Source organism: Lissotriton helveticus, chromosome 1_1 (assembly GCF_964261635.1).
Source record: "Lissotriton helveticus chromosome 1_1, aLisHel1.1, whole genome shotgun sequence".
Lineage (NCBI taxonomy): Eukaryota > Metazoa > Chordata > Amphibia > Caudata > Salamandridae > Lissotriton > Lissotriton helveticus.
The window spans coordinates 280,853,416-280,875,535 of NC_136057.1; the positions used below are offsets into that span (position 1 = coordinate 280,853,416).

Sequence of the window (22,120 nt, forward strand, 5' to 3'; positions counted from 1 at the left end):
ACTGTATGGATAACTGTATACTTTTAATAAGGATTTTATAATTCACTAAGTATGACTTACTATCTAAATGAATAGAACAAGTGGTGTTTGTATAAGTGTTTTGCTAAGTAAATATGTAAGTATGATCCATTGTTTGCATAAGTGAGTAGGATGACTTCATATGTGAATAGGATGCGTGCTGTTGTTTAATGTCTATAGATGTATAAGTATTTTTGATAGTGTTCTATTGTTCATTGACAGCATGTATGAGTGAATCCATAGGTAAGTGATTAGATGTGTGTATACATCTATGAATCACAGTGGATTTTTAGATACTTGTATTGCTGTGAGAATGGATTTAAATATGATACTCTGTATTTCACAAAGAGTGATGAAAAATTGTAATAGTGTATGAAAAGGTATATGTGATTGTCACGTGGATGATGTCATCAGTGATGTCATTTGAGATGTCATCAGTGATGTCACTGACCATGTCATGAATGATCTAATATGTGACATCATCAGCAGTGGATTGCGGGTGCGCGAAATATAGTTAGTACAACTAACTATATAGGAGCAATTTCAATGGTTTTGTATGAGTAAAATGTCCAGCTAACTATAACACCACTAAAACTTATAGTTTTTTGAGTGAATTTCAAAGGTTTTTTAAAAGCTAATTCCTAACTATATACCTCCTGAAACCTATGGTTTTTTCAGTGAATTTCAAAGGTTTTTTTAAATGCTAATTCCTAACTATATAAGGCCTGAAACCTATGGTTTTTTCAGTGAATTTCAAAGGTTTTTTAAATGCTAATTCCTAACTATATAAGGCCTGAAACCTATGGTTTTTTCAGTGAATTTCAAAGGTTTTTTAAATGCTAATTCTATTAGCGGATAACGTTTAAATATATTAATATCCTAGTGGGACCACCTGAGCAGCCTTAAGGGGTCAGGGTGTTTCTACCCTGCCCCCTTTTTGTGTTCTACACGTTTGTTTTTCTGCTTTCTTGTGCCTCAGTCTACTAAGACCCAAGATGGATGCCAACACTTCCTGATTAGAAGTGTTGACAGCCAATGAGCATGCAGCTTTCTCGGGAAGGCATGCTGATTGGCTGTCACTGTCTGTCAACACTAGCACAAGATGGATGCCAACACCTCCTGGTTAGAAGTGTTGACAGCCAATGACCATGCAGCTTTCTCGGGAAGGCATGCTGATTGGCTGCCACTGTCTGTCAACACTCAAAACCAGGAAGTGTTGGCAGCCATCTTGTGCCTTGTTAGAACCAAGGCACAAGAAAGCAGTGAAACAAAGCTGTGAAACTTGCAAAGGGGCCAGAGTAGAAGCACCCTGACCCCCTAGGCCTGCTCAGGGGGTCCCACAAGGACCCCCAAGGCAAAAAAAATAATATATATTTTTTTTTTAAAGTCGCGGGGTACAAAAAAACAATAAAAAATATATAATACAGCAATAAGAATAAAAAAAAGTTCTTTTCAGAACTACCTCCAATTTATATAAAAATGCTACATTTTTAAATAACTCTGTCTTTCTTTTTTTCTCCAGGGTACGCGTACCGATACGTGTACCGGGGAGCGCACCCCCTCAAAAAAAATAAAAAAAATAATGAGTGTGTGTGTGTGGTGTGTGTCTGTGGGGGGGTGTGGGGTGTGTGTGGGGGGGTATGTGTGTGGGGTGTGTGTGTGTAGGATGTGTGGGTGTGTGTGTGTGTGTGTGTGTGGGGGTGGGTGTATGTGTGAGGAGTGTGTGTGGTGTGTGTGTGTGGTGTGTGTGTGTGGGGGTGTGTGTGGGGTGTGTGTGGGGGGGTATGTGTGGGGGGGTATGTGTGGGGGGGTATGTGTGTGGTGTGTGTGTGTGTAGGATGTGTGGGTGTGTGTGTGGGGGTGTGTGTGTGTGGGTGTATGTGTGAGGAGTGTGTGTGTGTGTGGGGTGTGTGTCAGAGGTGTGTGTGTGTGGGGGGGGTGAGGTGTGTGTGGGGGATGTGTGGGGTGTGTCTGTGAGGTGTGTGTGTGGGGGGGAGTGAGGTGTGTGTGGGTGAGGGTGTGTGGGTATAGGTGGGGGTGTGGGTGTGTAGGGTGTGGGTGTTTGGGTGTGGGTGGAGGTGTGGGTGTGTGAGGTGTGTGGGGGGTGTGTGTGGGGGTATGTGTGTGGGGGTGTGTGTGTATGAGTAAAATGCTCAGCTAACTATAACTGGTGTCAAACCTATGGTTTTCTCAGTGAATTTAATAGGTTTTTTAAATGCTAATTCCTAACTATATGAGGCCTGAAACCTTTGTTTTTTTCAGTGAACTCGCAAGGTTTTTTAAATGCTAATTCTATTAGTGGATAACGTTTATATATGTTAATATCCGTATGGGACCACCTGAACAGCCCTAGGGGGGTCAGGGTGTTTCTACAAGGCCCCCGAATCTTTTTTTTTTTTCTTTTAAAAGAATGAGGTCCGCGCACCGTACGGGTGCGCGTACCGTACACGCACCGTAAGCGTACCCTGCGACTTTCCGATTTTTTTTATTTTTTGGGGGGCTTGGGGGTCCTTGTGGGACCCCCTGAGCAGGCCTAGGGGGTCAGGATGCTTCTACCCTGCCCCCTTTTTGAGTTCTACACGTTTTTCTGCTTTCCTGTGCCTCAGTCTCCCGAGGCACAAGATGGCTGCCAACAGTTTCTGTTTTGGAGTGTTGACCGACATTGGCAGCCAATCAGAATGCAGCTCGCGCACTAGAGGTACGCGTACGTACGGTACGCGTACCGTAAGCGTACGGGTAAGCTCACGGGTAAGCTGCTATAGATATATATTTTGTTTTGAACCTAAATTACTCAAAATCCACTGGAGCACATATCTTGAGACATAGCAAAGGCACATCGGGCTACCAGTCCCTACAATTTTGCCAAGTTTGGTGGAAAACCATTCAGCCATTCGGGCTAAAAGTGAGTCCAACCGCCCTATGGAAATTAACATGGGGAGACCATTTTGGGACCCCCTTTTATCTCGGCCCCCGCTTGACGAATCCCCCCCAAACTTTCAGGGAAGGACCGGAGCGCCGCGAGGCAAAGTTAAGGAAAATTTCAGGAAGATTCCTCAACCGGCGCCAAAGTTATTCCCAATAGAATGTTGCGATTTCCCTATGAAAAACAATCCTAACTATATATACCTACTGGCTATCGCCAGTAGGTAATATATACAAAAACAAATATACATATTTATTTTTCAGAGTCTACAAGGTATTTACTTTGCATAACCAATTTTTATTGGCCAGTATCTCTTGCAGGTACATTTAGCACTGATGTTCCAAGTTGTCAGCAATAATTGGACACCAATTGGATAACCAACTTACCTGTTTGTACAGTCCTCTGCAGCAGTATAGAGAAAGAGAAGGCAAGGCTTCAGCACACACTACATCACATGGTGTGCCAGAGGGCACTGCTTCTCGAGTTGATTTTGCTGCCGCTTGAGTCTATTTTCGACTCGAGCTGCAACTTTCTAACCGCAAACGGTCACAAACTCGCGTGTTTAAGAAATCACGCCGGGTACCTTACTAACTAAAAATTGTGCTAAGGGATACTAAATCTCATTCACTAACTCCACATTTTTGTGCCGCGCGCAAGAAAAAACTCCCCCACGTGGCGGTTGGCAGAATTTGTCTGGAACTTTGCATTACAAACATAATGCAGTGTAGACGAAATTCCACCGATTCTGCTGGTGGAAAGGAATGTATCATCCACCCCTAATGGATTCCTTCCTCTGACTTAGAGTTTTATCTCTGGAGACACTCAAGTGGCTGAACACCTCAATAGAAGCAATTACATGTATTGACTAAACAAAGTAGTACCCTGTGTTTTCCCCTCTCTGATATGTCCGAGCTCAAGTCCAGAATGCTGAGAGAGAATGATTTAATGGGGTGTGTGTCTGTTTGCGGGGGGAGGTGTATAAGAGTGGAAGCTGGGAAAGGATTACAGTTGGAGGCTGAATGGAGTCCTAACTGGACCTACCTGCTGTGCCTATAACCTAAGGGTTTATCATGGAATCAAAAAAAAAAAACTTGGGGCCAGACGTGCTAAGCATTTTAACTTTTGCAAACCCTCCAATTTGGTGGTTGCGAGTGCTAAAATACTTTCTATAGGCAGTGTTCAGTAGCATCCCTTCTGCTATATGTTATACGTTCTGCCCTGGCTAGGTGGCATGGTGGATGTTAACACTGATAAAAGCTATGCAAATGTAGCTGAATTGCAGAAAACCGTGGCAAAAGAAAAAGCCACTGATGCAAGGAAGACTTACAACTTAACTTATCCTCTTGATTTCTCTCCTTTCTTCCTTCAGTGACCCTCCTCTTACCTTCCATCCTCCGCATGCTTTCCATTTGTAAGTGTAGCATCCTCTCCGTCTCCAGCCGCTCTGCCTTAATCTCTCTTACTGTAACTGTGCAGTTTGCCGAGTACTCCTTTCATATATCGTAACCTCTCCTCTAAAACCCTATCCATGTAACCTAACACTATCTAATCTCCGCTAGCCAATCTGTCTCCCGAACCATTCTCCGGATACCTCCTAGCCCTCACTAATGATCACACCTAAGTGGTATTAATATAATCTGCCACAAAATAGCCACAGCAAATGAATGCCATTTTTGTGGAGCACACATAACTGATCAGAGTTATAAACAGTGCCATAGAGGGCTTCAATGCCATGTCTGGGGCAGTAAGTGTTATATATATATGCAATTGCAGTTAAAATCACTAATGCCATTTTAGGAGTATTAAAAGTTTTTTCCTACTAAAATGGGATTCCGAATGGACAGCAGTTTAGTATTTGGGAGGGGAGTTTGTAAATGTCTCTTACAAATATCAAATTGGTCTCTAGTGTATCAACGTTTTGTGAATTAAGTCTGGTCGCAAAATATTGATATTTTACCAACACCTTAAAGGAGTTGGTAATGCACACGCAAAAGGGAAGGCATCCTCCTTTGTGAATGTAAAAAACAATGTCTCGGGAACAACTACAATCTCTTAAACAAGTAAAAAAATATATATATACATTTAAAAAATAAATAAAAGCAGTCCTGTTTCCTTTATGGAACATGGGTTCTATTTTAAAAAGTATCGAAATAATACTTTCTCGACAATCACAGACTAGGGGTTGTGCTGACCTCAACAGGCCACCATCCCTGTGCTGCCCTCCAACGGTTGTGAACAACAATTTGTGACCTACCTTCTTAATATTCACCAAAAGTAGACCAGATTGCGACCCACTATGATTCCGATTTGTAAGAACTGACCTGGTAGTACAAAAGTCGGTTCTTAAAAATCTTTTCTGATTCCAAAAATGTTGGACACCATTTGTGGCCAGATATTTGTACATCTGGTCCTATCTGAGCGGCTTCTGACTCTTTATGAAGATACTGTGCTCCAACCTCACCAAAATATCTGAGCGAGTCCACAGATTGTAGGTTTTCACAGGGACACCAGGGACCTGTTTACAAGCAGACCACAAATCGCACGATTTCAGCATTTTTAATTCTCTCCTTGGGGGACGGGAGGAGCAGGCAGCCGTACAGTTGGTGTATCATAAGGACCCATGTAGTGTGCTGTGAAAGTGCACGGAGAGGAACTGTTTAAAAAATCATGAACATAACATGAACCTCTGAGGACTTTCATGGCACTCGATGGGTCTTCAGAGGAAGAGTGGTGTGCAGCACCTCCTCTCTCTGGTGGAGGCAGAGAGACTCGTGCTGGACAGAAGCCACATGAAGGTTCGGCTTGTTTTCGGCTCTGGCTACTAAGAAGGTCTTGAGCAGAGCCAGGCGTCCGGCAGGAGCCTTCTGTGGTTCACCCACCACCACTGATCATGTCTTCTCTTACCCAACCTCCATGAATTGATTGAGTTTTCAACCCTTCCTCCCTCCGCACAGGTCAATCAAAACCCCTTGTTTTTTATAACCAGCTGAAGCCCACTCTGTTCAGGACTTGGGATAATCAAAAGTTTAATGATTAGGGACAAAGATCCAGGTCAAAGAACAGCACATCCTTCGCAAAGAAGCCTAACCACAAAGGAACGTCTGCTAGATAATTTATTAATGAAGAGGTAATCTAGTGTTGAATACATACATTAATGAGAGATACAGATTGATGATATCAGAAAATGTTAATTGATACATAAACACAAATGTAGTGTCTGCACACAGGGGCGAAGCTCCAATCACAGAGGCGCTCTCCTGCCGCGTCCTTTATGCTCACGCTCTTATGGCACAGTGCTGGTATTTCCATCGACGGTCCCTAAAAAAGAACATTTTTATGATCAGAGAAGTCTAGTGGAAAAAATCTTGTATTTAGGTTCATCAATTCTGAGGTGATTACAAACATGTAACTATTTGTAGGGTATTACCACCTATTGGATCCTTGGAATTAATGCTTTGGAGGAGGAATCAAAGACATCACTGGAAAGGGTGTTATAAAAATATCAATAATTTCCAATATTAAGCACGTGTAAGCTTTACAACAGGGTCCTTCATATGTCAACACCTACTGCCATTATGTCAGTGACCAGACTGGCCACAATATGCTAAGCACTCCCTTCATTATGCATTTTCAGATTGACCCCATCACACATTAAATCCTTGGCGCGTGCTCAAACCTGCCCCAGTATCAATCCTTACTGCATGTTTGAATTTCACCATTCAGTAGTCCATACTGAATGTTAAACTTGCACAGTCACTCCCTAATTTAGAATGCACGCTCTCGTTCCAAAATCTTGCCTGTGAGCTCATATGCAGCATCGCTTGAATGCTCTGCCTGCATGGTCATATGTGTACCATCCCCAAGTGTTTGGGCATGCTCATCTTCGCAACATCTCTTAGAAATCATTAGTGCGAGCTCAGCACCGCACCTTCAGTCACTTGCACCAACACACCCACATTTTGAACATGTGCCCATATTTACACAATCACTCAAAACATTTGACTGCATACTCCGATTCGCACCATTACCCAATCCTCTTGCATGTTCAAGTTTGTCCCACTGCTCAGTAAACCTTGGTGCATGGCCACTTTGACCCAATCACTGTGTGCTTTTCGGTTTACTGCATTGAATGTGGTAGCCTTAGCAGGTGTATTGTTTGGCATGGGGTGTATTCTCCCGACTTTACACTACCTACTGAACTCTGAAGGAGCCTGCTGAAGCAGACCAAACATGGCACTTGGGACAGGCTCAGATGTGGCCACCAACAGCATGCGGCACAGGTGCCACTTCATAGCAGTCCCTACATGCCACTGCTGCAGCAGAGATGGCTTGGTACTCAGGCAGAGAGCTCTTGGTGCCACACTTGGTGAAACTTTGTTTTTAGCCAGTACAACTCCATACGTTTAAAGTAGCGACTGATTCTAAATGTGGCAGCCATCTTTGAACAGTAATGTCCGCAGGGCATTTCATCAAAGTGAGTACTCAACTTAGTCTACCAGCCTTCAAACAAGTCCCAAGGATACATGTCCTCAAGTAGCCTTTCACTTCATATAAAGCCAGCCCCAGCCCCTCTTCCCCAGATCCATTTACATTAAGGGAACAGGATACCAGTCCTTACTCCAGAATCTGTTCCCCTCAACATCTGCCACTGTGCGCGAGTGAAGGTTTTGATGAGTTTCACAAGTGGTAATATGTGCACTGACGTGGGTACAAGCCAATAAGCGGGCGCTCTAAAAAACAAATGCTAAAATAGAAGAGTGTAAATTTGGATCCTTGGTGAGTGAAATAAAAATAAAGGGTGTGCATTGCACAAAGAGCAATTGAGAGTAAGACCCAAACAGTAAACCTGTGCCCCCAGTGACATTTATTCACGACAAAAGTTACTTCACTTAGCAGCAGTCCCAAAGTATATTTAAAATACTACCACCGACTCTACATCAGCGCACAATTCATCCACTTCTAACCTTTACCAAACTCAGTTTAATGCTCTCATTGCAGTCTTTCGTCTCCTCACTCTGTTGTTTTCCACAGTGTAAAGCTCTCACTGCAGTCTTTCATCTCCTCACTCTGTTTTCCTTAGTTTAAAGTTTTCATTGCAGGCTTTCTTCTCAATTGTTTTCCTCAACATTAAGCTCTTGCTGAAGTCTCTTCTCACTTTGTTGTTGTCCTCAGCTTGTTTTTCCCTTTGCAGTCTTCAGAATGAAGCCATCCACTTTTGGAACTCTTTCTGTTAGCAGGTTCCTGCTACTATCTGTTATGGGGCCGGCCCAACCAGCCCTTTACATATTGTATGAATGAATGAGTTGATGTGTGTGTAGACCTAGGAATCAATGAATGCGTATGTAGTAACTGGTACTGATGTGTCTATAATTTAGAAAATGGTAGTCTGTATTTTACAGTGGGTGTATCAAAGATTATATTAGAGTGTGAAGAGGTGCATCAGATTTTCACGTGGATAATGTCATCAGTGATGTCATTTGAGATCTCATCAGTGATGTCACCGACCATGTCATGAATGATGTAATATGTGACGTCATGAGCAGTACATTGCGGGTGCGTGAGTTACAGTTAGCTGAACTAACTATAACGGTGGAATTTCTATGGTTTTCTAAGAGCGAAATGTCCAGCTAACTAAAACGTCCCTGAGACCTATGGTTTTGATGAGTGCGTTTCTAAGGTTTTTTCTAATGCTAATTTCTAACTATAACGTACCTGAAACCTATAGTTTTTCAGTGAATATATACATATATATATATTTATACATTCACTGAAAAAACCCTTGAAATTCACTGAGAAAACCCGTTATAGTGATTATAAATAACTCTTACTTGTGCTCCCGCCATGCACAGTTTTCTCATCATTGATGTAATTGCAAATGTTGCAGTGATATAACCAAAAATGTCATTAAAAATAATGTCATAGAAGATGTCACGAGTAATGTGATAAGTGGGGTAAGTGGGGTAATTAGGAGTGCATGGTGAGGGATCAAATTATAGTTACTTTAGGACACAAGTTATAGTTACTTGAGATAACTGTAACTGGTGAATTTCAGTAGTTATTTTTGTTTAAAACGTTATGTTGTAATTTAAATTTTCACCTAACTATAATGTTACTTTAACCTTAATATTTCAGTGAATTTCTAGTTTTTCTTGGTGTAAAGTAGTATTTTATTACCATAGGTAAAGCCTAGCCCCCCCGCAGTCAACAAAACCCACTCCATGCATGGCCTTTGGCCTGTGTCCAACCCATTGGAGCAGTCACCCGCAAGCCACTTTGTATCCCGTGGACCCCATTCCCATTTTTATTTTTTTTATGTAGAGAAGGAGGTGGAGGTGCCTCCTTCCTGAGCCTCTTTTTTGCAAATTAAGGGGAGAAAAGCCCCCTTCCTGAAACAATAGTGGCCCCGGAGACTTCATCCACAGAGCTAAAACATAACTGTTAAGTGGGGGCGCCCAGTCCCCTCTCCGAGTCTTATTAGGACTCGGGGACCCAATTTACTCAGAAACAAACTACATCCAAAAGAGGAGGGAGTCTGAGTGATAACGGGCCCAAGCACTCCATCCCTCAGGGCTGCACTTAACCTGAAAAGGGGGGCATGCAGCCCCCTCCTCAAAGGTTCTAGATAGCCTGGTGCCCCATCCCCTTGGGCCTGTATTCTTTGTCAGTGGGTGCCTCGGTGCCCACCCGGCGTACCAACCATACAACAAGGTTGGAGCTGTGAAGGGAGCCTAAGGGCCACTGCAGTTTCCCCAATGTACCCTCTCTTGGCTCTGTGGGAGTCAGCATTTTCCAGCTCAGCAGGAGCTGCTGTTTTTGTTTGCTCCTGTCGGGCGGGAGAAATGTGTACTTTCATGTCAACAAGCAGGAAAACAAAAGTCTGCTCCCTGGGGTGTAGGGTCTCCAGGATGTATTTAGGTTCGGAGAGTGGGTTTAATCAGTCCCCTCACCTTTCCATGACATTTGGGTCTGGGGAATGGGGTCCCCGGGGCCTAATAATTCTCGGAGAGGTGCCAGCTTTCACCCCTCCTTAAAAATGGAATTCAGCCCCTTGGCTCTTAAGAGTCAAAAAGAGGGGCTGTGCACCCCACTTCCCAATAGGAATATTTTGCTCCACTCCCACAGGCCCTGACCCACCTCAAGGAGGTGGTTAATTGTAGAGCATGCTTTTTTTATTTTTTAAATTGCTGTGGGTCCTCAGCAAATTTGTGGCAAAATAAAAAATATTTTTTTTTTTACCCCATGCGGGGTCCGAAGATGGCTGCCACCCCATACTTGTTAATGTGATGTCAGCCAATCGGATCTCCTCCGGAGATCTGTTGGCCCTGCAGGTCCTGCACGGTGTGAAATATACAAACATGTTGAGCCTTAATTTCTCAAAAACTGCAAAAAAGATTTACACCAAATCACAAAAATCACTCTTTCTTGGCCAAGATCAATTTTTCAGCCACATTTGGTGTAAATCCTTTCAGGTGTTTGGGCTGTAGCTGTGTTTGAAATTCCTATGGAAAAAACTATGGGGAAAACGTGTTTTGGAACCCCCTTTTTCTCAGTCCCTGCTTGGTGGACCACCCTGTAACTTTCCAAGATGAAGCTGGGGTGGAAGAAGTTATTTTTGTGGAAAGTATCGAGGAGATTCATCAAAGAACACCATCGTTCTAAGCAAACCAAATTGCCTTTCCTATGGAAACGCAATCCTATATATAACTACCCAGTGGTGATTACCACTGGGTAATATATACTATCAATTTTGTTAAAAACCTGAGCCACACAACACGTTCTCGGTGTGGTAAGCTGATATGAGATGGTCCTCTTGTGTATTCACTGCGCTCTAGAATATCGTCCCATAATGCTTTGCAGGGCCTTTGGTTGGGATTGTATTTTTGCCCATAACTGTGCTTGGGGTGGTCCTAGGAGGATGGTACCACCACCGAATTGTTCCGCATGATGTGCTCTTTGTGTTCAAGGCATCTGCTTGGTTCTCTCCCTAGGTTAGGGAGAACCCAAAAATCATCACCTCTCTTACTGCTTGATATAATTTCATTTTCACTTTCGTGAGATGACTATATGAATTTTAGTATGTAAAGAATGAATTATGTATTGTTTAAATGAAGGTACTGCTTACTATATTTTCACTTATGTGAGATGACTATATGAATTTTAGCATGTAAAGATAGTTATTTGTTGTTTTACTAAAGGTTTGTGAAATTTCTGTTCTATTATAATGCATTACATAGAAAACACAATATTTTTGTTTCATTAATATGCATAACATGGAATTCATGCACAAATTCTACAGTAAGCTATTGCACCCACAACCCTTTGATAAAACAACTTTACCTTTACATGCTCAAAAGCATATAACCAATTCACAAAAGTGAGCTTTGAAAAAATATCAGGCAATGAGTGAGGTGATGATTTTGGGGTCACCCTAACCTAGGCATAGGTTATATAGCATATGACCAATTCACAAAGTGACCTTTGAAAAATGGCAGGCAATGAGAGAGGTGATGATTTTGCCCCCCTAACCTGGGGGTAGGGCAAGCAGATGCCTTGAACACAAAGATCAAATCATGCTGAACGATTCAGTGGTGGTCCCATCCTCATAGGACCACCACAAGCAAAGTTATGGGCAAAAATACAATGCCAACCAAAGGCCAAGCAAAGCATTATGGAGCGAGATTCTAGAGTGCTGTGAATATTATAGCATTAGCTCTCAGCTGAGCCCGGAGAGCCTGCCCCTTTAGAAATGTTTTGATATTGGATACTATATTATTCACTGCCCTCTATAATCTCGTCCCATAATGCTTTGCAGGTCCTTTGGTTGGGATTATATTTTGGCCCATAACTATGATTGGGGTGGTCCTAGGAGGATGGAACCACCACTGAATCGTTCAGCATGATGTGCTCATTGTGTTCAAGGCATCTGCTTGGTTCTCTCCCTAGGTTAGCGAGGACACCACAATAATCGCCTCTCTCATTGCTTGCTGTATTTTCATTTTCACTTTTGTCAGATGACTATTTGCATTTTTGCATGTGTAAATAGAGTTATTTCTTATTTTATCAGGGATATGTGAGGTTTCACTTTTGTTAATTGGGATGAGATGGGAGTTGTGTAGTGTAGTTCACGGCCACCGAATTCTGTGTAGTGGTACTCCGCCAACTACGCCCACCCTTAGAACCTTTATGGAAGTCTAGGGGATTATGCAGGACAAAGCGGTTGTTCTTACAAGTGAAACATGTCTGTTCCTAAAAGAAAAGGTAGAATATTTGGGACATGTAGTGTCTGAACATTGAGTTCAACCTAGACCGGGTTTAGTCAAAGCAATTGTGGATGCTGCTGCACCTATTGGAAAGGGTGGTTTGAAATCTTTCTTTAGGCTTTGTGAATTCTACTCAAGATTGGTACCAGACTATGCCTTCCATATTAAGCCACACCCCAACATATTAAAAAAAAACTACAATTTCAATGGGGCATGAGCTGTCAGGACGTGTTTGAATGGACTAAGTCTCAGTTTGTTGGCTCTAAGATTCTCAGACCTTTTGATCCTAAAAGAAAATGCACCATCACTGTTGATGCCAGCGGCGCAATACTCACTCAAAACAATGAGGGTACAGAAAACACATTAGGCTATGCCTCTAGGGTCTTGAGAGGGGCACAAACCAATTGTTCGGTCGGTGAAAAAGAACTGTTAGCCTGTTGGCGGATGATCAGGACATTCCATGCTTACATCTGGGGTAACCATTTTGTTCTACGAATGGACCATAGTCCGTTGGTTTCTATACTTTCTGGTGAGAAGATTAAATAGCACACACCAAGCATTGCCAGGTTGTCCACTAAGCTGTAACAATACGATTTTTAAGTGGTATATCTGCCTGGTAACAAAGATTTCCCTTTGTTGAGACTAATGTTGATTCTATGGAGGAAAAAGATCAGGATGATTGCTTTATAGTGCCCATTGATGTGGAGAGTATGTGTGCCATTTGTGAAATGGAGTGGAGGAGAGAGTTATCTAGAGATGAGGTTCTTGGACAGATTGTGTTGAGGAAGGCTGGTCAAAGGAGAAGTATGTTACATACCAATTTCAAATTTCTGTGAAAGCATCTCAAGAACTCTCTGTGGAAGATGGCATTCTAATGTATGGAGAAATATTGATACCTCCTGAGAGTTTGAGAACTAGACTAATGTGTGGTACAAATGAAGGAGATTTAGTAACGACATTAACTAAACGCAGAGTGAGGGAGGTGTTCTGGTGGTCCACATGGTGGAAGGAGTTGATGTATTGGTTGAGAAGTGTGTGGTTTGTCGCAGTGGTAAAAAGGGGTTCAACGTAGGAGTTCTGCCCATGCAACCCAGAGATTACCCCAATAGACCTTGGGAGAAAGAGGATATCGAATTGGTTAGCCCTTTCAGTTCTTTGCCTGTTTTATCCAGATTAGCAGTGGTTGTTATAGACTACTATTCCAAGAGGCCTACGGTTCGTTTGTTTGGAGAACCTACTTCAAGGAATGTTATTGATTTCTTAAAGGACATCTTTTTATGAGCGAGGTTCCCATCTTCAGTTGTTTCGGATAATGGAGTACAATTTGTGAGAGCAAAACTTCAAAGTTTCCTGCAACAAGGAAGGTTTGACCATTGCAGGAGTTCATTATATCATTCACAGATGAACTGTCATGTTGAAGGCATGAATAGGGTTTTGAACAATTGTGTACCGTGGGCTATTGCAAGCAAGTGTGTGGTACAAAATGCTGTGCGTTTCATGCTTTAGTTCTACCATACCACTCCCCATTCATCAACCAAAGTTTCACCGTTAGAGTTGTGGAGAGGCAGAAAACCTTTGACGAAAATATTTCAGGTTGGATGTCAAAATGAGTTTGTCGGATTGATGTTGGTGGAGCCCAAAAAGAGCAAAGAGAATATTTTGATATGAGAAAAAGGGTAGTTCTTCAGCAATTGTTGCTTTCGGATATGGTAAGAGTCGAAGTTCCTGTTCACACTAAGAAAGGCTGTATGAAGTTTTCAGAACCCATAATTGTGGACAAAACTTGTGGATTTGCTGTTAGAGTGAACAACAAAAAATGGTGGAACATTGCCAGGGTTATTAAGTTGAAGAATCACCAAAGGGATGATGGAGAGGCCAACATGGAACATTGTGGTGAGTGTACTAAAAATGCCAATTTTGGATTGTCTTCGAAAGGGATTGGGAAAATGAAGAGGTCCACATTGGGCCATGTAGGAGCAAGCAGCATTGTGATGTTCCAATAAGCTATTGTTGATGTAAAATCATTTGATATTGCTGATGTAAAATTATTTTATCATCTGACAGTTATATTGGGTAGTATTTCGACAAGGGTTAGATATTTGTTTTTATTGTGTCTTGTTATTTTCTGTTTCTCATATTTTTATCTAGGTTTTTGTTATATTTATCTTCTATAACTGAGAGATGTTTTTGTAAATGTAGTGGTACGTTCTGGGTTGACTTTCCGTAGAACTTGTGGAGTTGTGTGTATTCTGATTTCTTTAGAGATACCATTTGACAGTTGCTGTAGGGACTAATTCACGTGAACACTGCTGTGCAGTATTTGTCTGAACTATAATAAATCTTTTAATTGACTTGCGTGTATTTGTAGTTAATCACTACAGTCTTTCACAAAGCCACTGTATTTTAGGTGCTTAATACATGTCTCTATTGAGTTCAATCTTTAGGAAAGTGGAGTATTATGTAGTGAGGCTGGTTAGACATTGCTATGCAATGCTGTCACAATACCCCAAAGATAGGTCTTTTAGATTCACACTAATAAATCTCTAGCTCAGTCCTGGTAGTGTGGTACAGATCAGGCAGGCTTTTCTATAGCAGCATGTGTTAAACATTTCCATGTACCAAAAAGGACGATAAGTAATAGACACGACTCAAAAGAAATACAACACCAATTTATAAAAATAGAGCAGAATTTTATATAAATGTAGACACCAAAACAAACACAATCAGATAAGTATAACTGGAGTTATGGATTTCAGAAGGAAAAATAAATCAGTGTAATTCACTACAGCATAACGTTAATGTTGCGGTCAATGGAGAAAATGACAAGTGACAGTTGGTCACTTGCAGCTCGAGCCCAGTGGAAACCACTGGGGGTTAAGGTGATGCTGGTCCCAGGACCAAGCTACGACATTAGGTTTAATTTTATCTGGCTGGAGAGGCCCAGGTGCAGAGTTGTCTTGGCTGACTTTGATGCTGAAGTGGAGCTGCGGTGATGCTGGTTTTGCCACTAAGATGGTGATAGCGAGGAATCAGATGCAAAAACTCAACAATGGGGCCACTGAGGTGACCAGGTGAAGATGCTGTGGATTTCCCTTGAGGCACTGTGTTGAACAAAGATAGTGGTAGCTGCATGCACCACCAACGAGCCTTAGCTGCAGCAAACGCAGTCTTGGGTTACGTTGATGTGCTGGAGTCCAAGGGAAAACAGTAGCTGTCTGGAACATGGTGCAGGTCAGAACTACATTTCCCACACTGCACTGGACCACTTTCTTTTGGGCTATCCTGTGGCAGGTGTGATGGCCAGTGATTCTTTGGTTCAGGGTATACTCAGACATGAGTCCCTTTCTCACTGCTCCATCAGGATTCAAGCAAGCCGGGCCGAAGAGGCTGAAATGCCAGAAACCGGTCCCCGGTAGCTTGTCTCCTTTCTGGTGAAGAATTGGCTTGGTAGTTTGGTCTGCCCTGTTCCCATGATGCACTGGGCCAGGGACAGACTAATTTGCATATAGCCAGGTTCTGAGCTGGGATGGGGCAGTGAGATAAATAACGGTGATGGATCAAGCCCTGATCTTTGGACTGGGTAAGAGTGGTCTGCTTAATTCAGACACTCTGTTCATCACCACCCCCTTTTCTGTATCGTTTTTGGCCACTATAGGTGTGGCAGGGTATACTCAGACATGAGTCCCTTTCTCACTGCTCCATCAGGATTCAAGCAAGCCGGGCCGAAGAGGCTGAAATGCCAGAAACCGGTCCCCGGTAGCTTGTCTCCTTTCTGGTGAAGAATGGGCTTGGTAGTTTGGTCTGCCCTGTTCCCATGATGCACTGGGCCAGGGACAGACTAATTTGCATATAGCCAGGTTCTGAGCTGGGATGGGGCAGTGAGATAAATAACGGTGATGGATCAAGCCCTGATCTTTGGACTGGGTAAGAGTGGTCTGCTTAATTCAGACACTCTGTTCATCACCACCCCCTTTTCTGTATCGTTTTTGGCCACTATAGGTGTGGCAGGGTATACTCAGACATGAGTCCCTTTCTCACTGCTCCATCAGGATCCAAGCAAGCCGGGCCGAAGAGGCTGAAATGCCAGAAACCGGTCCCCGGTAGCTTGTCTCCTTTCTGGTGAAGAATTGGCTTGGTAGTTTGGTCTGCCCTGTTCCCATGATGCACAGGGCCAGGGACAGACTAATTTGCATATAGCCAGGTTCTGAGCTGGGATGGGGCAGTGAGATAAATAACGGTGATGGATCAAGCCCTGATCTTTGGACTGGGTAAGAGTGGTCTGCTTAATTCAGACACTCTGTTCATCACCACCCCCTTTTCTGTATCGTTTTTGGCCACTATAGGTGTGGCAGGGTATACTCAGACATGAGTCCCTTTCTCACTGCTCCATCAGGATTCAAGCAAGCCGGGCCGAAGAGGCTGAAATGCCAGAAACCGGTCCCCGGTAGCTTGTCTCCTTTCTGGTGAAGAATTGGCTTGGTAGTTTGGTCTGCCCTGTTCCCATGATGCACTGGGCCAGGGACAGACTAATTTGCATATAGCCAGGTTCTGAGCTGGGATGGGGCAGTGAGATAAATAACGGTGATGGATCAAGCCCTGATCTTTGGACTGGGTAAGAGTGGTCTGCTTAATTCAGACACTCTGTTCATCACCACCCCCTTTTCTGTATCGTTTTTGGCCACTATAGGTGTGGCAGGGTATACTCAGACATGAGTCCCTTTCTCACTGCTCCATCAGGATTCAAGCAAGCCGGGCCGAAGAGGCTGAAATGCCAGAAACCGGTCCCCGGTAGCTTGTCTCCTTTCTGGTGAAGAATTGGCTTGGTAGTTTGGTCTGCCCTGTTCCCATGATGCACTGGGCCAGGGACAGACTAATTTGCATATAGCCAGGTTCTGAGCTGGGATGGGGCAGTGAGATAAATAACGGTGATGGATCAAGCCCTGATCTTTGGACTGGGTAAGAGTGGTCTGCTTAATTCAGACACTCTGTTCATCACCACCCCCTTTTCTGTATCGTTTTTGGCCACTATAGGTGTGGCAGGGTATACTCAGACATGAGTCCCTTTCTCACTGCTCCATCAGGATTCAAGCAAGCCGGGCCGAAGAGGCTGAAATGCCAGAAACCGGTCCCCGGTAGCTTGTCTCCTTTCTGGTGAAGAATTGGCTTGGTAGTTTGGTCTGCCCTGTTCCCATGATGCACTGGGCCAGGGACAGACTAATTTGCATATAGCCAGGTTCTGAGCTGGGATGGGGCAGTGAGATAAATAACGGTGATGGATCAAGCCCTGATCTTTGGACTGGGTAAGAGTGGTCTGCTTAATTCAGACACTCTGTTCATCACCACCCCCTTTTCTGTATCGTTTTTGGCCACTATAGGTGTGGCAGGGTATACTCAGACATGAGTCCCTTTCTCACTGCTCCATCAGGATTCAAGCAAGCCGGGCCGAAGAGGCTGAAATGCCAGAAACCGGTCCCCGGTAGCTTGTCTCCTTTCTGGTGAAGAATTGGCTTGGTAGTTTGGTCTGCCCTGTTCCCATGATGCACTGGGCCAGGGACAGACTAATTTGCATATAGCCAGGTTCTGAGCTGGGATGGGGCAGTGAGATAAAAAACGGTGATGGATCAAGCCCTGATCTTTGGACTGGGTAAGAGTGGTCTGCTTAATTCAGACACTCTGTTCATCACCACCCCCTTTTCTGTATCGTTTTTGGCCACTATAGGTGTGGCAGGGTATACTCAGACATGAGTCCCTTTCTCACTGCTCCATCAGGATTCAAGCAAGCCGGGCCGAAGAGGCTGAAATGCCAGAAACCGGTCCCCGGTAGCTTGTCTCCTTTCTGGTGAAGAATTGGCTTGGTAGTTTGGTCTGCCCTGTTCCCATGATGCACTGGGCCAGGGACAGACTAATTTGCATATAGCCTGGTTCTGAGCTGGGATGGGGCAGTGAGATAAATAACGGTGATGGATCAAGCCCTGATCTTTGGACTGGGTAAGAGTGGTCTGCTTAATTCAGACACTCTGTTCATCACCACCCCCTTTTCTGTATCGTTTTTGGCCACTATAGGTGTGGCAGGGTATACTCAGACATGAGTCCCTTTCTCACTGCTCCATCAGGATTCAAGCAAGCCGGGCCGAAGAGGCTGAAATGCCAGAAACCGGTCCCCGGTAGCTTGTCTCCTTTCTGGTGAAGAATTGGCTTGGTAGTTTGGTCTGCCCTGTTCCCATGATGCACTGGGCCAGGGACAGACTAATTTGCATATAGCCAGGTTCTGAGCTGGGATGGGGCAGTGAGATAAATAACGGTGATGGATCAAGCCCTGATCTTTGGACTGGGTAAGAGTGGTCTGCTTAATTCAGACACTCTGTTCATCACCACCCCCTTTTCTGTATCGTTTTTGGCCACTATAGGTGTGGCAGGGTATACTCAGACATGAGTCCCTTTCTCACTGCTCCATCAGGATTCAAGCAAGCCGGGCCGAAGAGGCTGAAATGCCAGAAACCGGTCCCCGGTAGCTTGTCTCCTTTCTGGTGAAGAATTGGCTTGGTAGTTTGGTCTGCCCTGTTCCCATGATGCACTGGGCCAGGGACAGACTAATTTGCATATAGCCAGGTTCTGAGCTGGGATGGGGCAGTGAGATAAATAACGGTGATGGATCAAGCCCTGATCTTTGGACTGGGTAAGAGTGGTCTGCTTAATTCAGACACTCTGTTCATCACCACCCCCTTTTCTGTATCGTTTTTGGCCACTATAGGTGTGGCAGGGTATACTCAGACATGAGTCCCTTTCTCACTGCTCCATCAGGATTCAAGCAAGCCGGGCCGAAGAGGCTGAAATGCCAGAAACCGGTCCCCGGTAGCTTGTCTCCTTTCTGGTGAAGAATTGGCTTGGTAGTTTGGTCTGCCCTGTTCCCATGATGCACTGGGCCAGGGACAGACTAATTTGCATATAGCCAGGTTCTGAGCTGGGATGGGGCAGTGAGATAAATAACGGTGATGGATCAAGCCCTGATCTTTGGACTGGGTAAGAGTGGTCTGCTTAATTCAGACACTCTGTTCATCACCACCCCCTTGTCTGTATCGTTTTTGGCCACTATAGGTGTGGCAGGGTATACTCAGACATGAGTCCCTTTCTCACTGCTCCATCAGGATTCAAGCAAGCCGGGCCGAAGAGGCTGAAATGCCAGAAACCGGTCCCCGGTAGCTTGTCTCCTTTCTGGTGAAGAATTGGCTTGGTAGTTTGGTCTGCCCTGTTCCCATGATGCACTGGGCCAGGGACAGACTAATTTGCATATAGCCAGGTTCTGAGCTGGGATGGGGCAGTGAGATAAATAACGGTGATGGATCAAGCCCTGATCTTTGGACTGGGTAAGAGTGGTCTGCTTAATTCAGACACTCTGTTCATCACCACCCCCTTTTCTGTATCGTTTTTGGCCACTATAGGTGTGGCAGGGTATACTCAGACATGAGTCCCTTTCTCACTGCTCCATCAGGATTCAAGCAAGCCGGGCCGAAGAGGCTGAAATGCCAGAAACCGGTCCCCGGTAGCTTGTCTCCTTTCTGGTGAAGAATTGGCTTGGTAGTTTGGTCTGCCCTGTTCCCATGATGCACTGGGCCAGGGACAGACTAATTTGCATATAGCCAGGTTCTGAGCTGGGATGGGGCAGTGAGATAAATAACGGTGATGGATCAAGCCCTGATCTTTGGACTGGGTAAGAGTGGTCTGCTTAATTCAGACACTCTGTTCATCACCACCCCCTTTTCTGTATCGTCTTTGGTTCAGGGAGCATGCTTTTACCTGCGGGCTGCAGGGGAGGTGCATCTCTAGTCTAAGGAAGTTCTGTATTTACCGTTGGTGCTTAGAGAGGTTCTTTATTGCTTTGATGCCGGTCTCTGGCACTGGGCAAGGAGCAGTTGTACTGTGGCAGGATGATTGCCACAGATGCAGAGTTTCGCGCCTTTGCTTTGTGCTGGTCCTAAAGTTGCAACCCCTGATCTCTTGCAAGATGTTTAAAATCTGAGTTTCTAGTGCCAGAGGTGCCCTTTAAATCCTGGATTTAGGGGCGTTAGGAGTGTGGGTGCAAGTAGCCAATGGGCGACTATTCCCAGAGGCTAATATGTCCCTGAGGTGACCACATCTAGGGGTGTGTGTGTGTCACCTTTTCTACCCTGAAACCTCTATTCTGCCACTTGTAAACACTGGAGAAAACTTCCTTGGCTGTACAGACCCGGTAGCCCACCCTAGGGGTGTGGCTCGCCTTTTGGGGGTGTACATCTCCTGACTATCTAACTGTCCCACCTGCCCGATGCAAATGTGCCTGTGGGTAGGTGAAGGACTGTATCCTCCATTTGTGAGGCTGCCTTATTGCATATCAGAGATGGTGAATGCTTTCAAGCTCACCTCGCTGATGTGCCACTTCACTAGCCATCCTGTCTGGGAGGGAGGTGTTATCTCCTTTCCAGGCAAGCCTTTGTTGCTGACCACCGGGAGCGTTCACACCTCCTGGCAGGGGGTTCAGATCCCAGTTTTGTTGGTAGCAGTTGCATGATGCCAGCAAGGGCACAGGAAAGGCTGGGGCAACCATGTAGGCAACCTTAAAGGTAGCCACCTGGGTGCATGTCACAATAAATTTGACTATAGGAAAAAGTTAGATTTAATGAGACAAGTTGTTTGTTGCTAAAAATTACACTTTTCAGTCGGACCATAATGGAGTTGACAGCTTTTGGGGTACCTGGATACCAGCCCATGTAATCCTATGTTCCCCCTGAACCCTTCAAGTAGCCCTTAATGGAAAGAAGCAACTATAGGGACAAATAAGCTTGCAATTATATGTTCATATCTTTAATAGAATGCAACCTGACTCCTGGGCTTAAGAGGTCTACCTTAGAAGTGAATGACATATATTAAAAATAGTGTTGTGACCTTGCCACTCATGGCAAAGTCGAGTTGGAGTAGTTTGCACTGTTACTGCAGTCTGCAATGGCAGGACTGCTGTCATCTGTTCACTTGGGACATTCAGGGTGGCACAAACAGTGCTCCAGACCCTGGTAACCTCTTTAACTATCATGCTCTGGGTATCCCTGGTACCCCTTCCCAGGGACTTATAAGGGGGTGAAAGTCCTTGCCAATTGGGGTTACCAATTTATTTAAAACGTTTTTAGGGAGTGGGTTCTGCTACTGAGGCCTGGATAGCAGGTTCCAGTGCACTAGCAGAGTCGCAACCATCAGCATTGAGGGGGTTAATGGTGTGGGTGTGACCATGCAAAAAGGGCACTTTCCTATGCAATCTAACTGCTTGAAGTCTTCAAAAGCTTCAGTATTTCAAAGCTTTACTAAGTGTCTCTTTTGAATCCGATGCAACTGCTTGAAATGTCCTTTATAAACCTGATGGGATGTGACTTCAACATATACATTTGGATATTCACCTTTGCTGCTTTAAAGATTGGTTTTCTAAAAAAATAATAATATGCCAAAGCAGCTTAATAAGAATAATAAATCAATATTGCAGCTTTTAATAAATGTCTTTCTTGTCATGGGAGTAGGTAATGATACCCCATGCAAAGGTATTAGCAGTCATTAGTCATTGGGAAATACAGGTTTCTTCATCTTTCTATTCTTAGGGGCCCTTTCAAGTGAAAACATACAATGGCTCAGGTTGCTTCACTCACAGTCTTGTGCTATGGAGTAGAAAGCATAAATTGAGAGATATCTGAGCAGCTCGATGGCTTAATAGAGATGATTTAAAGCCCTCTATATCTATGTGTTTTTAAACATGAGGCTGGCAAGCCAAATACACTTGATTGTAGGCCGGACCTAAAAGAAACAGCACAAACGCCATGTTCATGAGTCTAAGAAGTCGATATAAAGCTTGTCAGCAGGCCTCCTGAACAAACTGCATTTATGGCTGTAATAAGTATATGCT

General features: G+C 44.2%; 1 protein-coding gene across 3 annotated transcripts in view; it reads right to left on the bottom strand.

Moving 5' to 3' along the window:
- Window positions 1-6,040: 6,040 nt before the first annotated feature.
- Window positions 6,041-22,120, bottom strand: part of LOC144794349 (hemagglutinin/amebocyte aggregation factor-like) — a 52,301-nt gene continuing 36,221 nt past the window's right edge. For all 3 annotated transcript variants that reach the window (XM_078668193.1, XM_078668191.1, XM_078668192.1), the window contains exon 5: window positions 6,041-6,259. In XM_078668193.1, the coding sequence (XP_078524319.1) occupies window positions 6,217-6,259 (43 nt within the window). In that variant the 3' untranslated portion in view covers window positions 6,041-6,216. The remainder of the gene's footprint in view (window positions 6,260-22,120) is intronic.